At 30.3% G+C, this 15,301-nt stretch overlaps 1 protein-coding gene across 1 annotated transcript; it reads left to right on the top strand.

The window, feature by feature from the left end:
- The first annotated feature begins 571 nt into the window (after positions 1-571).
- On the top strand, positions 572-4,040 carry LOC129959168 (uncharacterized). Its single transcript, XM_056071990.1, has 5 exons — positions 572-641; positions 716-961; positions 1,191-1,387; positions 2,431-2,596; positions 4,015-4,040. Exons 1-5 carry the CDS (start codon positions 572-574, stop codon positions 4,038-4,040), a joined length of 705 nt encoding a protein of 234 aa, XP_055927965.1.
- The last annotated feature ends 11,261 nt before the right edge of the window (positions 4,041-15,301 follow it).

Consider the following 15,301-nt stretch of genomic DNA (forward strand, 5'->3'; position numbering starts at 1 on the left):
AAGGGTATTTTGTTGCCCTCTTGTGATGGTTTTGTGTATGCATCTCTTATTCATACTATTAAAGATTGAATAATTGTAAAGAACCAAAGACTGTATGATAGACCATTTTATTGAGAAAAAACTAATTATAAACTGAATTTTATTTGTCAAACGTTGAACTCCTTTTTCATACTGTTATTTGTTTTAGATATATAGATTTTGTTTTTTAACTTTTAAAAACTGTGTATTTTTGTTTGAATTTGGGCTACCTTATGCGAAAGCTTAATATCCAAAGTCTTATTTTAATGGATACCTGAATTTTGTTTTATTATTTTTAATGCTATATTTCTAAGGGTATTTTAAGTGCATATATAATTTTTATTAATGCTTCCCTTAACTAATTTATCAATTTTGTTTCTAATGTTATTAGCAGATATCTCTACTAAGATCTAATCACATTTAATCTTTTTATGTTAGATATCTGGTTGTTAACTTTGTAAATGAAGGCACAGTAGAGGTCGTTCCTGATACGTGGGAACGCCCTGGGCTGTGTTTCTGGCCTCCAACTACATCAACGGAAAATTTTTTAAAAATGGTGCTCAGTTCCACTGAGCCGTGTGAGGATAGGGCAAAGATACCTATTAAAGTGTTTTATTCAGCAGGTAAATATTTATTTCCTTTCTAATGGTAGTTAAGATGATATATTAAAGTACTTATGTAAGATTTAAATATTCAGGGAGCTATGAAAAAGCAAGAAGAAAACTCAAAAGAGCAGAAGAGACTTCCAACTTGTCCAGTGATTCAGATTTCAATGAAAATAGAAGGAAAAGGAGAAGGAAATATGAAGATCCTATCGAGAATATACCTACCACTTCCAGGCATAACCCTCAGATACTAGTGACATCGCATTGCGCGCCCAATAATCCTCCTCCTGTCACACCTCATCTGAATAGCCAAGTGTCTTCATCAAATGAAGGCAAAAGTACCTGTTTTTTCATCTATCTGTAGTACAACTAGAAATTCATGTAATTATCATGATAACAATAAATGTAATAATAATTTAGAAATATATAGAATAAAAGACGTAGTTTAGGAAATGTAAGATATTATGCAAGATTTTTTTTTTCTGCGATTAACTTCTGCTTTTATAAGAAATTAGGAGAAAAAGTGATTGAAAATTTAAAATGTTAAAAAATTAACTTTTTATATAGCATTCCAGAGAAAGGTACTCAGGATGTTAGAAGAAATTAAGGAAGATCAGGCAGAACTTCATTCCATGATTCAAAGCCTTACAAAAGCTGGATCCTGTTCTGCTATTCCTGAAGAATGTGTTTTGCCCGTGAACAGCCCTGAAGATTTAAACCTGTTCAATGAATATTTATATGGCAGGGAGAAGTTTTCACAGATTGTAAGTATTTCTGCTTAAAGGAACAAGGGACCACTACTATTTTTTTATACTTTTTCAATTTAAAATCCAAATACAATTTGAGGATATATAATATTATAATAGGAAATATAATCTACATTTAAGAAAATTGATATATTTCGAAGAAGCCTTCAAAATGCTTTATATATACAAACAAAAACCAATTTGGCACTACAATTTTTTAAATTAATAGTCGGTAACTTTTAAAAACTTTTAATTTGAAAAATATATGTTCAGTATTTGTAACAGTATAGTAAATAATCAGCAGCAGTTTGGTTAGAGTTAGAGGAAAAGTAATATACTTGCAGCCTTTTCAAATTGAGGAAACTATAAACAATTTTAAACTGAGTTTTAACCCTCCAACTTCTCCCACGATTTCAGCGGGTTAACAATCAGTCCATTTTTAATTGCATCCTACTTTTTTCGCAGTTTAGTGTTTATTTTTACAATTAAAGATGTTTAAATCATATTATTTTCTTGTAACATATAGTATTAATTCCCTTTCTTTGAAATATATTTGAAATTATTTGCGAATGTCGCATCTAAATAGAGATTTTAAAAAAATTACGCAGTCAGGGGGTCAATGTTTCATTAGTGTAAAAGCTAACATCAAGAACACTAATGAAATTAAATGTGCTATCTTTATTATTGTTAATTACTCCTTTTGTATCAGTACATCATCTCCTGAATAAAAAAAAACATTTTTAATAATGAATTATAAAAAAAATATGTATTATATATACTTCTATTTTTGTTAGTTTTTTTACGGTTAATAATATATTTATTTCAAAATTTTTATTTAGATAATACATTATTTTAATCTACAGAAGAATAAACCAGTAAAAAAAAAGAAAACATTTTTCTTTTTAAATAAAATTTTAAAACTGAAGAATTTTTTTCTTTTTAAATAATTTTAAAATAAAGGAAATTGTTCTCATAATTTTGTATCCCTATTAATTATTTTCTGTCAGTTAGCTGTTCAGTTTGTTAAAATGTCTAATCAATAACTTTTATTTTATATATAGTGCACATATTTTGGCTCGTTTGGAGGTCATACCTACAATAGCTTAGTAAGAAGAATACTACAAACAGTGATGACCAACGAAGTGAGCTTGCAATATAACTGGAAAGGAACTGGGGGGATAAAGTTAGCATTCCAGAATTTCCAGAACATAATTCAAATGATATCAGGTATGTTATATTCTTGATTTCATTTGCACTATGCACATTAGTAAAAATACTTTGCTCTGCCACAATGTCATATATATTATTCAGATTATAGCTTTTGTACATAGTTTCGCTATATTCTTGTGAAAGCGGTTGCATGTTTATTATCAAATTTCTTTTTCAATTGATGTAATTAATTTTTCTTGTACTGCTCTGGTTATATTGAAAATATGCACTTTTTTAAAATTTTATTAAACATGGTAGTATTTTCATTTGTTTAATTTTCTTCAATATACATTTCAGCATCTGTGAGAAAACACAAAAAATTTGAAAAAGTAAGCCAACATGAAGTGGAAGTAACAATTAAAAAATGGCTTGTCTATGCGAAAGATAGGGACGGAGGAAGAGCTCATCGAGCAGCATTCAACGGCGCACAAATAATTATTAGAAATATTGCAAATGTTACTAAATAAATTTTTGTTCACTAAATAAAAATGTTCATTAAATAAATTTTGTTTATAATTGTTTTTGTGAAGGTATGATTCTTGAAATTCTTAGATTTGGGATGTTGCTTGGTGTATGCTATTACAGAAAATTCAGTCAAAAATTGGAAGTAAATTATTATTATACATTGTAAAATATTGCTTAATGAAGGTCATTATAAACGAATTATTTTGTGCATTAATTTTTGTAATCCTCAAAAAAATAAAGGAAGGGAGATAATAATTTTTTTTAGTGATGATAATTTAAGATATTATGACACCAATTTATAGAGTTGTAAGAAAGCTGAAAAACCAATATTTTAGTAAGTATATACTTGACTATGTGAAAGTATGATTTTGGAAATTCTTAGATTTGGGATGGTACTGGGGTGTATGACATTACAGAATATTCTGTCAAAAATTGGAAGTAAATTATTATCATACATTGTAAAATATTGCTTGTTTGTTTGTTTCTTATGGCACTTGCCACTGACAAGCCCGCTGTTACGAAGACAGCGATTTAAGCCTGAGGGGAACGTCTCTTATTTTTTATAGCAGCGCCAACTAGGGCCAAGAGTACGACTTTGCCACTCACGCATCACTCATTCGCTTGCACAACCCCTTTTTACAGGAGGGCACATTCACACATCTCCCAGATAGAACAACAGAAGAACAACCATGCCCAAACCGGGACGCCCAGATCACGGGGAAGACGCGCTACCCCTATGCCAGGACGCCGGCAAAATATTGCTTAGTGAAGGTCATTATAAACGAATTATTTTGTGCATTAATTTTTGTAATCCTCAAAAAAATAAAGGATGGGAAATAATAATTTTTTTTAGTGATGATAATTTAAAATATTATGACACCAATTTATAGAGTTGTAAGAAAGCTGAAAAAACCAATATTTCAGTAAGTATATATTTGACTATGTGAAAGTATGATTTTTGAAATTCTTAGATTTGGGATGGTACTGGGGTGTATGACATTACAGAAAATTCTGTCAAAAATTGAAAATAATTTGTTATTATACATTGTAAAATATTGTTTAATGAAGGCAATTATAGACAAATTGTTGTTTTGCATAATATTTTTTCTAGAAAATTTCCAAAAAATAAAGAGAGGAAAAGTATTAATATAATTTGAAATGATAATTTGAACTATTGTGGCAATAGTTAATAGAGTTTAAGAAAACTAAAAACAAATATTTCAGTATGACGGCGGCAAGTGTTCCGTAATTAATCACCTATATCTGGCATTGAAAAAAAAATGAATGGGGAAATGGTATCGCCCATTGATAAAATACATCTGGAAATGATTGGTATTGATTCACCCATTATAAATTCACATGGGGAAATGATTGGTATTGGATCGTCCTTTGGAAAAATATATCGGGAAATGATTGATATTGGGTCACCCATTATAAACTTACATGGGTAAATGATTGGTTTTGGGTCGCCCTTTAGAAAAAAACAAAACATCGGGAAGTGATTGGTATTGGATCGCCCTTTGAAATACATGGGGAAATGATTGGTATCGAGTCGCCGATTGGTAAAATACATCGGGAAATGATTGGTTTTGGGTCGCCCTTTCAAAAAATACATGGGGGAATGATTGGTATTAGACCGCCCTTTGGAAAAATATATCGGGAAATGATTGGTATTGGATCGCCGATTGATAAAATACATCGGGAAATGATTGGTTTTGGGTCGCCCTTTTGAAAAATACATGGGGGAATGACTGGTATTAGCCAGCCCTTTGGTAAAATACATCGGAAAATGATTGGTATTGGATCGCCCTTTGCAAAAGTACATGGGGAAATGATTGGTATCGGGTCGCCGATTGATAAAATACATTGGGAAATGCTTGGTATTGGGTCGCTCATTGATAAAACACGTTGGAAAACAATCGGCAAATTGGTCGGAACAAGCCGCGGCGATCACTGCCCGGTGTCTTGCCGGGGGACATGACCAATATCGGGGCGACATCGCAGGCGATCTCGCCCTGACCTCGCGCGTTCTGTGGGGCGATGTTTGGCCAACGATCTTTTGCTGCTTGGGTTTGGTTCACTGAAGCAAGCTCTCGCAAGCCGACCAGTCCTTCATTCTCCAGACTGCAATCGGCCATTTATTTTGCATACGGAATGGGAGTCTTTCTGTCTCAAATAACTGGGGATAATCAAGAACATCCCATCATTTACCTTAGCCGAAAATTTTCAGAGGTGGAAAAAAAATATTGCGTTAGTGAAAAGGAATGTGCTGTCATTATATTTGGAATTCAAAGATTGAAACACTATTTGGATGGTCCGGCCTTCACTATTGTCACCGACCACAATCCACTGACTTGGCTAAAAACTAATGTCAGTAGAAATTTCCGAATTTTGAGATGGTCACTTGCGCTCCAACCCTATAATTTTACAATAACTCATCGAAAAGGAACTCAGCACAAAAATGCTGACGCGTTAAGCAGGATCCCTACTCTTATGTAATATTTTGGGGCTACTGCCTGGCGGACATGAAAGGGTACATAAATTTTAATATGAAAACAATACTGTTCTTAAAGATTTTTCGGCGTATTCTATGTCATTTATCATATACGTTTATTTTTGTATACAGGTATTCATAGTTGCGATAATGTGTTTTTATGTGTGTACTAAGTCTATTTTCAGGTTTCTTGCCGTGCTGCGAAAATCTCCCGAAACTGGGGGAGTAACTGTACCGTCCTGCCGTTCATTTAAAGTCAAGTCGCTCTGAAGCCGAATTTGTTGGAACCTCTTCAGCCTTATTGGGAGTTAAACTGAAGTGAGATGGGCGTCGACGGAAAAAAAAAGAAAGGATGAGGCGAGAAAGGAGGGGAGACTGTGTGATGGCCGGACCCTGAACTCTTGATATTTAGCATTTTAAAATTAGTTTGGTTTTGAAAACCCTTTAGGATTTTAAACTGTTAAACCTGTTTTTCATTTATGTTTAATGTTAATTGTTGTCTATGTCTGTAAATAAATGTATTGTGTGCTTTTAAAACTATGTTTTCCTTCTCAAGACATTACAATATGAAAAAAATTGTAACGGCAAAAGGTGACATTATTAATAAGATAATTCTTTGAATTTAAAAATGAAGAAAAAACTTTTTGTGCTGTAATATTTCGGAAGTTATCTCGTAAAACGCTAAACGTTCACTTCATTTTTAATTAATTAAAATGAATTTTTTTAAATCTCTTGGAAGAGCGCATTCACACCCTTCAATGTATATATGTGCCAAGTTTGGTGGCTCTAGATTAAACGGTCTGATCTGTAGCTTAATGGCTTGAAAGATATAATCAAAAAATAAATAAATAAAGGAACAGAAACTTTTAATTGTAACAGCATGTAAAAATTGATCAGAAAATTCCTGAAGCTGCACGTGCTTTAATACTTTTAACACACAAATATATATATATATTTTTAATCTTGGAAACGACATTGTGAGCATATCTTTTTGTTTTTCCTTTTTCCGTTAAATAATTTTTTTCTGATTACCCGAATATAACCAAAGTAGATACACGAATAGGAGGAAAGATCATTACTAAAATATATTGGTACAGAAATGCTAATATAGATTTAAAAAAAAGAAAAAAAAAAACATTACTTCGTTGTTATGTTGCTGTTAAAATTTTTATTTAATAATAACGATGAGTGAAAATCTCACTGAAAGCGTTATTTAAGATTTCTAAAATAGCTTCGAAACCACTAATATAGGTTACTAGCAATACGCGCACAGAGTTGCCCGTAACTTGATGAATATTAGCAAAATCAGAATCAGAAACGTAAAATAAAATTATTAAATTGTATTAATCGTTAACACGCAAAAAATGATTTTACAGGTGTTTTTAATTTCTTGATAAAGATATTGCTTAGTGAATTATTGTAATATACATACACACACATACATTTTTCCTTTTAGGAGTATAAATGATAGAGATTTTGAAGAAAACTCATTCAGAAACATTAGAGTATTCAAATATTAGTAAATAAAAGGGATATCTTATCGTATATCTTACTTCTCTTTAAATGAATTTAATCCCGCTAATTATTTTTTCTGATAAAAGCAATATTACTTTTCTAAAGAATAGAATTAATTATCATTTATTACAAGATATATGAATAAGATAAACGTATGTACAAGATCTCATAAATGCAAGGTCAAATAAATAAAATATTTACAGAAAAACACACACACACACAAAAAAGAAAATCCATCGGTTTCTGAATTATATATAAAAAAGTAGTTATAAAAATATCCAAGGGAAAAAAAAAAAGCTCGGAAACATTTTTATTGTGTTTCCTCCTTTTTTTTTTTTTCCTCTCTCTCTTCTTCTTTTGGGCCTCTATAATCACAGAAAGATCCCGAATTTTCATTGATCTGAGATATCTGGGATCAACAAGTTCTGGCAATAAACAGTCAAAATAAGATAATCTCAATTTTTTTTTGTTGCCAAAATATTGGATTACGATTTTTTTTTCTTTTCTGTTTTTTGCCCCTTCTCCGTCAACATTGAAAATAAACGAAAGCATTTTTGTGTTATATGCAGCTGTCCTTGTACTTGAAAATAATATTTGTGGTTTTTATTTATGGTTGTTCCCCCCCCCAACTTTATTTAATTTCTAAAATGGAAATTTTTTAGCTTTGATTGCCTCATCTGGAATAATATTTTTACAGGATTCTGGGCATTTTACTTCTACAATTCCATCATCACCAATTAGCCTGTCCGGAGATGTAGCTAAATATTCAAAATTTGGGTTTACGAATAAACTGCAACATTGACTTTCAAATGTTTTTATTACTAAAGTTTACTAAATTTGTTTCCAGGGGTGAGGTAGCATTCGTAGAAACAAGTGTGGATTGTAAAGATGCAGATGACCACAGCTGTGATAGTAAACAAAATAAAAATATGAAAAAAGAGAAAAACGGCAGAAAGAAAATAATGCTGCTAATGAGATTTTAGGACATAATGAAGACTAGGTAATAAAAGTCACGATCAATCAGAGAATAGAGGAAGGACTTATAATGTATTCCTCCGCGAATGGGAGGAGTTAAAGGAACATTGGGGGGTTATTTTTCCAATTATAGATCTAAAATACTGCTTCTAAATGTATTTTTCTGCTTCTAAAATATGTTTCTAATTTGCTACTTTTTATTTTTATTTATGATAGAATTTTTTCTAAAATTGCTTAAATGGTGAAGTTGAAATTTTGTGAACATTTAATAAATAATTAAAAATAATTTGAGAATTCCAAAAATAATTTTGCTTTCATATAAATCTGTGTTTTTATTCCTTCTACCGATTGCAGTTGATTTCATAAGAAAGAAACCGCAATAGCAAACGAAAAAAGACCGCAATTTTTCTCCATGGGAAAACATTACATTTGAAAATTGTAAGTGGCGTGTATACTACACCCTTAACCTTGACTTGCAAGTTAAAAGAGGATAAATCACAAATTTGTTATTCTCATCGTCAAAGGAGTGAGTTAAATGTTAGGAGTTGATTCCGATTTTCGACTCACCTAATTTTGCGTGTCAGACATTTGACTCGCAAATTTTCGACGCTCAGTGCAACAGAAATCGTTCTAGAGGAATATTTTGGATTTTAGCGTGTTTGATTTTTCGTAATTTTCAATGAACTTCTTTCCCTTAAGACATTTTTGACCAAATTATTTTAAGAATAATAAACTGATTTTTTTTTTTTTTTTTTTGTCGCGTGACTATTTTAAGCCAAGTTTTTTGCACAGTAGCTTCTGAGGGTAAAGACCCCTTGAGCACCCGAGGGCAGAAGTGTGATTTCTAGCTCATATGAAGAAGAAACACGCACACATTCGCTTGCACAACCGCTTTTCATAGGGGGGCTCATTCACGTACTTCACAGATAGAACACAGGGTAGAGAACAACCGAACCAGGGATGCCTAGATCACGGGGAATACGCTATACCCCTAGGCCAGGACGCCGGCATAATAAACTGATGTGTTGAAGAAAAGTGTAATTTCAAATTGTTCATCTAGAGAATTGCCTTTATATGTAATGAAGCATTTTTGTGGTGTGTATCTAAGTTCATAAAAACACATACTTGTTTATTAAATTTCTCTTGTAGTCTCATACCTCATGATTTCCATTTCAAAGAACAAAAATTTCTCACTAGTCAGAAAAAATTAAAATAAATGTCTTCTTTATGTATCTTGAAATCTATTTAAGTATGTTTTTCATGTGCTTTATATTATATTTTGTAAAATAATTGCTTCTTTTTGATGAAATTACTAAAATATGGATTTGTTTTTCTTTACTTGGTAATGCATCCAGAAACTTATATATAATGAAGCTTTTTGCTGTGGTGTGTTTCTAAATTCATAATAACTTATCCTTGTTTATTAAATTTCTTGTAGTGTTGGATTTTGTGTTTCATATTTCATGATTTTCATTTCAATGGCTACGAGTTTTTTCTTACTTTATTTAATGATATAAAATTAATATATATATTTTTATATCATTAAATTTATTTCTGTCTTTCATGTGTTTCAATTTTATAAAAGAATCAAAGAAAGAATCCAGATAATTACTTATTAATTAATAAAACTTTTTCTGTTGTGGGCTAACTTAATATACCTCATCCTCATTTATTAAATGTACTGTGTATTTATTATTTTATTTTTCACTGTGAGATTAAATTCGATTGTGTAATAGTGACTACAGTGAAAGAAAATATGTTTAGCATTATGTTGTGTTGTAATATTTATGCCTGATTGTATAGTAAGCATTTTTCAAATTAATACATTCATCCGAGTGAAATTCAACGTTTAGTTCCTATGACAATGTTTTAGCTGTAATTTTGCAATATTTAAAATTCCTTGTTAAACTATGCAGTTTTGACATTTTTATCAATATAAATGATAAAAATTGTACATTAATGATTTTACATTCTAGATATAAATAAATAAATTTCTAAGTGAACCTTTAAGCAGTTGTCAAAAACATTTTGATATGCATCAGGCACAGAAAATCTGAATGCAAATTTATATTGCAATTTTATTATCTGACTGGTGTAATGTGCTTTTATATCGATTTGCTAATTTTTTTTTAATAACTCAATCAAAAACATGATATTTATATTAAAATATTAAGACAGAATTGGGTTCCAAATAATCTAAATTACAATGAAAAAAAAAACACCCTCTAATTTCAGTGCTATTCTATGCAATCAGACTATCATTACCTGTTGTTCCTAAGAATGTGATGATTGAAACCATTATTTGGCTCAGAATTTTTAATTACAGAGATGCGTTTTGGACTTTAGTATAAAATACCACAGTATGAGGTAATATATAATGAAATTAGGCATATACATTTGTTATATATTAATTTTTCCTACTTCTTTTAAAATATAAAAAATAGTTCATCAGAGTTCAGTTACTGCAGTATAATATCAATATTAAAAATCTTTTATGGTTTAAATAAATAGATTGACTTGGCAATCGCAGTAAACAATCTAATTTAATATAATATGTTAATGTAATCTAATTTAATGTAAAGATATATAGTGTTTTCATGCGATGGCCAAGTCAATCTATTTATTTAAACCATAAAAGATTTTTAATATTGATATGGTCACTATAAGATGTTGTTAGGTTAGCTAATTACGTAATAACTTAAGGCAGAAGGACCCTTAAGTAGGGAATGAATAAATGGACCAACTTGGTATTACATGGATCTCCCAACATTTTACGACAGAAGAACTGAGTTGCGAGACTTGGTTTTTTTTACAAGTTATGTTTTTGATGGCATCTCATTTCTTTTTGTAGATAGTCATTTTCTTATTTTTGTATGTAGTCTTCCTCTTTTTCTTTTCCGGTACTACTTCTTGAGCTTCATCTACAGTTTTTCTCAAAGCCCACTCCCTGTCTCTAAGGGTTTTTCTCGTAAGCTTTGATGTTACAATTTCTGACAAGTCCTGACGGTAAATGCTTCTTAGTCTGTTGTATTCACAAATTGAGGATTCCTGCGCTTTAATACTTCCAAAATCGACATTTATTTGATGTAAGCCGTCCAGACTTTATATTTATATTCTTCTACCATATATATTATAACTTGTATATATATTTATATTACATATTTTGTAATATATATTTATATTACAAGTTATATTTATATTCTTCTGCCAGACTGATTCTCTGAAATTCATCCATTACGTTTGCAGCTTCCACAGTTTCAAATTGAATTATTTCAAATTAGATATTGTTACAAACCTGTAATTTTGCTTCCAACGCTGTCATCATAAGAAAGACCGTTTTACAGTAATCTGTATTGGATGCTGTCGGATGCCGAGCCAGTGATCCCAGAGCTTGGTGACAAACTTGGCGATGAATTTGCCGACAAAATGGATAATGCTCGAAACTTCGAGAAATTTATCGATCCGTCCATTATTACACGCATATTTTAGTTTTTCCTTGATTTATACACTAAACACTAATATTATTCTAAGTTTGAAGCTTCTATGTCTGCTAGAAGTGCCTTAGAGTTTTGATGATCGGTCAGTCAATCAATCAGTCAGTCAGTGACAAAATTCACAAACTTTGACTAGTTATAATTCTTAAACTACTGGTTCAAATTTAATGAAATTTGAAATATATCATGTTTATATAATACCTGCTTGGTCACTGAAAATTCTGGCTTCTAGTTTTATCCACAACGAAGTTATAGGGGGTCGAAAATGGCCTGAACTGCTTCGAGAAAAGGATGGTACGGCCGTGCCGCTTGGTTTTGCTCGACTTGGCGGGGGCACTATCAAACTATCATCTGAAACCTAAAAGTTAAAAAGTCGGCATATTTATCATTACTGAAATTTGATTTCAGTATCCTATATTGAGAAAAGAAATAAACAAAAACAATCAAATCTCATGTGGATAGTCGTACATTCGTTTTTAAGTCATTTGTCATTAACAGCACTGAAAACAATAATCATTAGCCCGATTAGGCACCAAATGTCAGAGAATGTGAGACATTTGAACCAAAGAAAATGTACTTCGATTTCGATGGGGCAGTATGAAATGCATAAAACCAACGCCACCTAGAGACGACTTTGACAAAACGCGGAACTCGCTCTTGAGAATAAGAATGACTCGCGAGTGAGAATCAATTCATAACTGCGGTTTACTTGACTTGCAAGTTAACTCCATTTTGGGGAATACGGCCGAAGAAAGATAACCAAGTTCCGCACCGAAGCTACCGAATCATGCATGTTTTATAAAATGTAGGATTTTTAACTTTTATCTTCTAGATTCTTAAATTTTCTAAAAATCCTATTTAAATGTGGGAATTGGAAAAAGGCATTATTCCTATTTTTAAAGAGAACAGAAAGGCAAGAAATACTGTGAAGAAGACCGTCCACGTTTAAAAACGAACTGAAGTGAACGGACTGTTCATGAGTCTACGTGCTCTTGATTCATCAATATAAAATATGTTTCGTAACTGATTGTATATAAGCATTGTACATAGCCGTATTTTGAGTGTGAATTGATAAAAATATGGTGCGTCTAAATCAAACAAATGTTTTAAAATGCAAGTGACTGTATTTGCTGATGGATTTTATCATCTTTTGAGTAATTCACCAAATTAAAGAAGAAATCGGGTAGATTTAAAGGTCCTGATATATCGAAACACTTCTAAAACGAAAGCAGATGTAACAAATACTTTCACGTATTTGTAAAAACGAATATGTAGAGGCTCATAAATTATGCAACATTTGGGGGCCCCTTTTCCATTCAAAACAAGAAATTTTTAAAAAGCAAATATTACGACAAATAGAAATAGTTAAACATTTAACTTCCTGTTACCTTCAAGAAAACTGGGTTTAGTATTTCGTGTATAAAAATTTATAAAAAGTAATTTTAAATAAAACAACAACAAATTTTAAATGCAAAATTTACCTGGGCTGTTGACTCGTCAATTAGTCAGTCATATGCAAAGATTTAGGCCATACTAATCTGCATCAAATTAGAAAATATGCAAAATAATAATAATAATAATAATATTCTACAATGTAAACGATACTTAAATTGAATAATCTTGAATAAATCAAATCATGAACTTTAGAAATCTATTGAAAAGCCAATACAGTATTACCTTGAAAATATTTTTACGAATTTGTAATATTTTTTCCAGAGCAGTAAGTCTCCTGGAAGGAAGACAGTTTCACAGATAACTCTGATGAATGCCGAACTAATGACCCGCATTCTTGACGTCAAACTTGGCGATCATTTGCAACTAAATCAAAGATTCCAAAATCTAAAAGAATCTTGCGATAGGTCCATTAGAAATGCTGATCTTTTTAGAGATTTTTTTGTCACCCCAAGAGAACCACAATATTATATAAGATTTGGGAAATATTAAAAAAAAAAAAAAAATCTGAATATCGAGGAATGCCGAATACTTTATAAACCATGGTATATAATACATATCAATATTCAAAAGGCACTGAAATTTTTACAAGCTTTAAAGCAATAAAATTCTGGCAAAAAAAAAAAAAAAAACACATTAACTGTTGCTTAACAATTAATCTAATTTGAGATTTTATTCCAAAATATTAGCTAGAATAATTTTTTATTAATGGAACGAATATTGTATAATGATGCACGATATTGTAGAGACAATAAGAAAAGTTCTATGTCGAACAGCGTAGAACAACATTATGAAATCTACATTGTAAATACTACATTTATCTACGTCAATCAACATCGCGAATGATGTATTTAAGAATATGATATAATAAGTTATTCTTCATTTTAAAGTTTTTAATTTAAGTGATTAAGCAACATGGATATATTTTTTGATATATTTGATTTTTTGATTGTTTTGTCTTTATTTATTTATTAAAAGTAAAATTAATTAACTTTAGAAAATGAAGAGAATTAAAAATAATTAATGACGTAATAAAAAATGATTTTTGAAAAATCTTCATCTAATTTTTATTATAAAACGATATGCCAAAATTATATGTTTTAAACAAAGTTTCAAAAATTTTGATGAGCAGTCCTTACTTCATAGAAAACTTTATTTTATATTTTTCTTCATCTTGAAACTTTAATTTTCATAAACTAAAAAACGGTAAATAGTTTCGGAAAAATATATATTTTTTAAATTTCTCATATGTTTAAAAGTTATTACATTTGAACCTAATTTCCAGAATCTAAACTATTTTCCATAAATGTGAAATCTCAGCTATAAGCGAAATTGCTTCCGCTTTGATTTCACATTACATTCCAATTTTAAAATAGTCATCAAATTAAAAGGGCAATCCAAAATTTGAAACGGAACTGTATAAAACCTAGCAAACTCAATTATCATAATTGAGCGCCACGCTTTAAGATCTCGCTGACTCTGTAGACTGTAGATAACAAGTTGCTCACAACTCAAATGGTCATGTGTTTCGATCTGGAGTACAAAACAGAAATATTGTAAATTTAGGTAAAATAATAATTGGGAGTTGTTCTAAAAAGTGAAATGCAATTTTTCGTACTCAAATAGATAATTATAATTAAGTGAAATTTTTTTTCTAATTTTCAGAAAATTTATAACACTGGGAACACTTTTCTAATTGAATACAGAAAAAATTATATTATACAATATCGAAATCCAATATTGATGAATATGGAAAAGTCATACATTTTACATTGTTTCAATAATGTCAAATGATATCATACAATATTTTTTTTTTCTCCAAATGTTACAATATTAGACAATATTTCGTGCTACTTCGGCAATCATTTGTTTGATACCTTACTTGAATTTTTTAAGTACGAAATCAATAAAATTCATATTTGCTTTACATTTTTCTAACTAAAAAAAAATTCAGCATAAACAACTGTTCTAATTTTTAAATTAAATTCCTTTTAAGAAGTTCATTTTAAGATGTATCGAATTTTCTCAACAGGTTCATTTAAAACTTTCGAAATAGTTTCATAAAGTTGATTTTTAAAATCCTTATAATTCCATTAAAAAAAGAGCCATACATATTCAATGCTCATTGTATCGTTATCTTTAACAACTAAAAGCAAATGTATATGTCTGTTGTTTGTCTGTTAGTGCTTTATAAGGTAGACTATTGATTTGCAGTGTCGAAATTTGGTACATCTATACTGTTGAGAGTGGGAATGTCTGTCTCGAAGATATTTTCAGTAGATAGTTTAAGTAAATTTAATTAAAAATTAAGCGAAATTTAATTATTTA

This window comes from Argiope bruennichi, chromosome X1 (genome assembly GCF_947563725.1).
Source record: "Argiope bruennichi chromosome X1, qqArgBrue1.1, whole genome shotgun sequence".
Classification (NCBI taxonomy): Eukaryota; Metazoa; Arthropoda; class Arachnida; order Araneae; family Araneidae; genus Argiope; species Argiope bruennichi.

Coding starts and splice junctions, on each gene's coding strand:
- LOC129959168 (XM_056071990.1), top strand. CDS start 572: ATGGTGCTCAGTTCCACTGAGCCGTGTGAGGATAGGGCAAAGATACCT. Junction 962..1,190: donor TTCATCAAATGAAGGCAAAA/GTACCTGTTTTT, acceptor CTTTTTATATAG/CATTCCAGAGAAAGGTACTC. Junction 1,388..2,430: donor GGGAGAAGTTTTCACAGATT/GTAAGTATTTCT, acceptor TTTTATATATAG/TGCACATATTTTGGCTCGTT.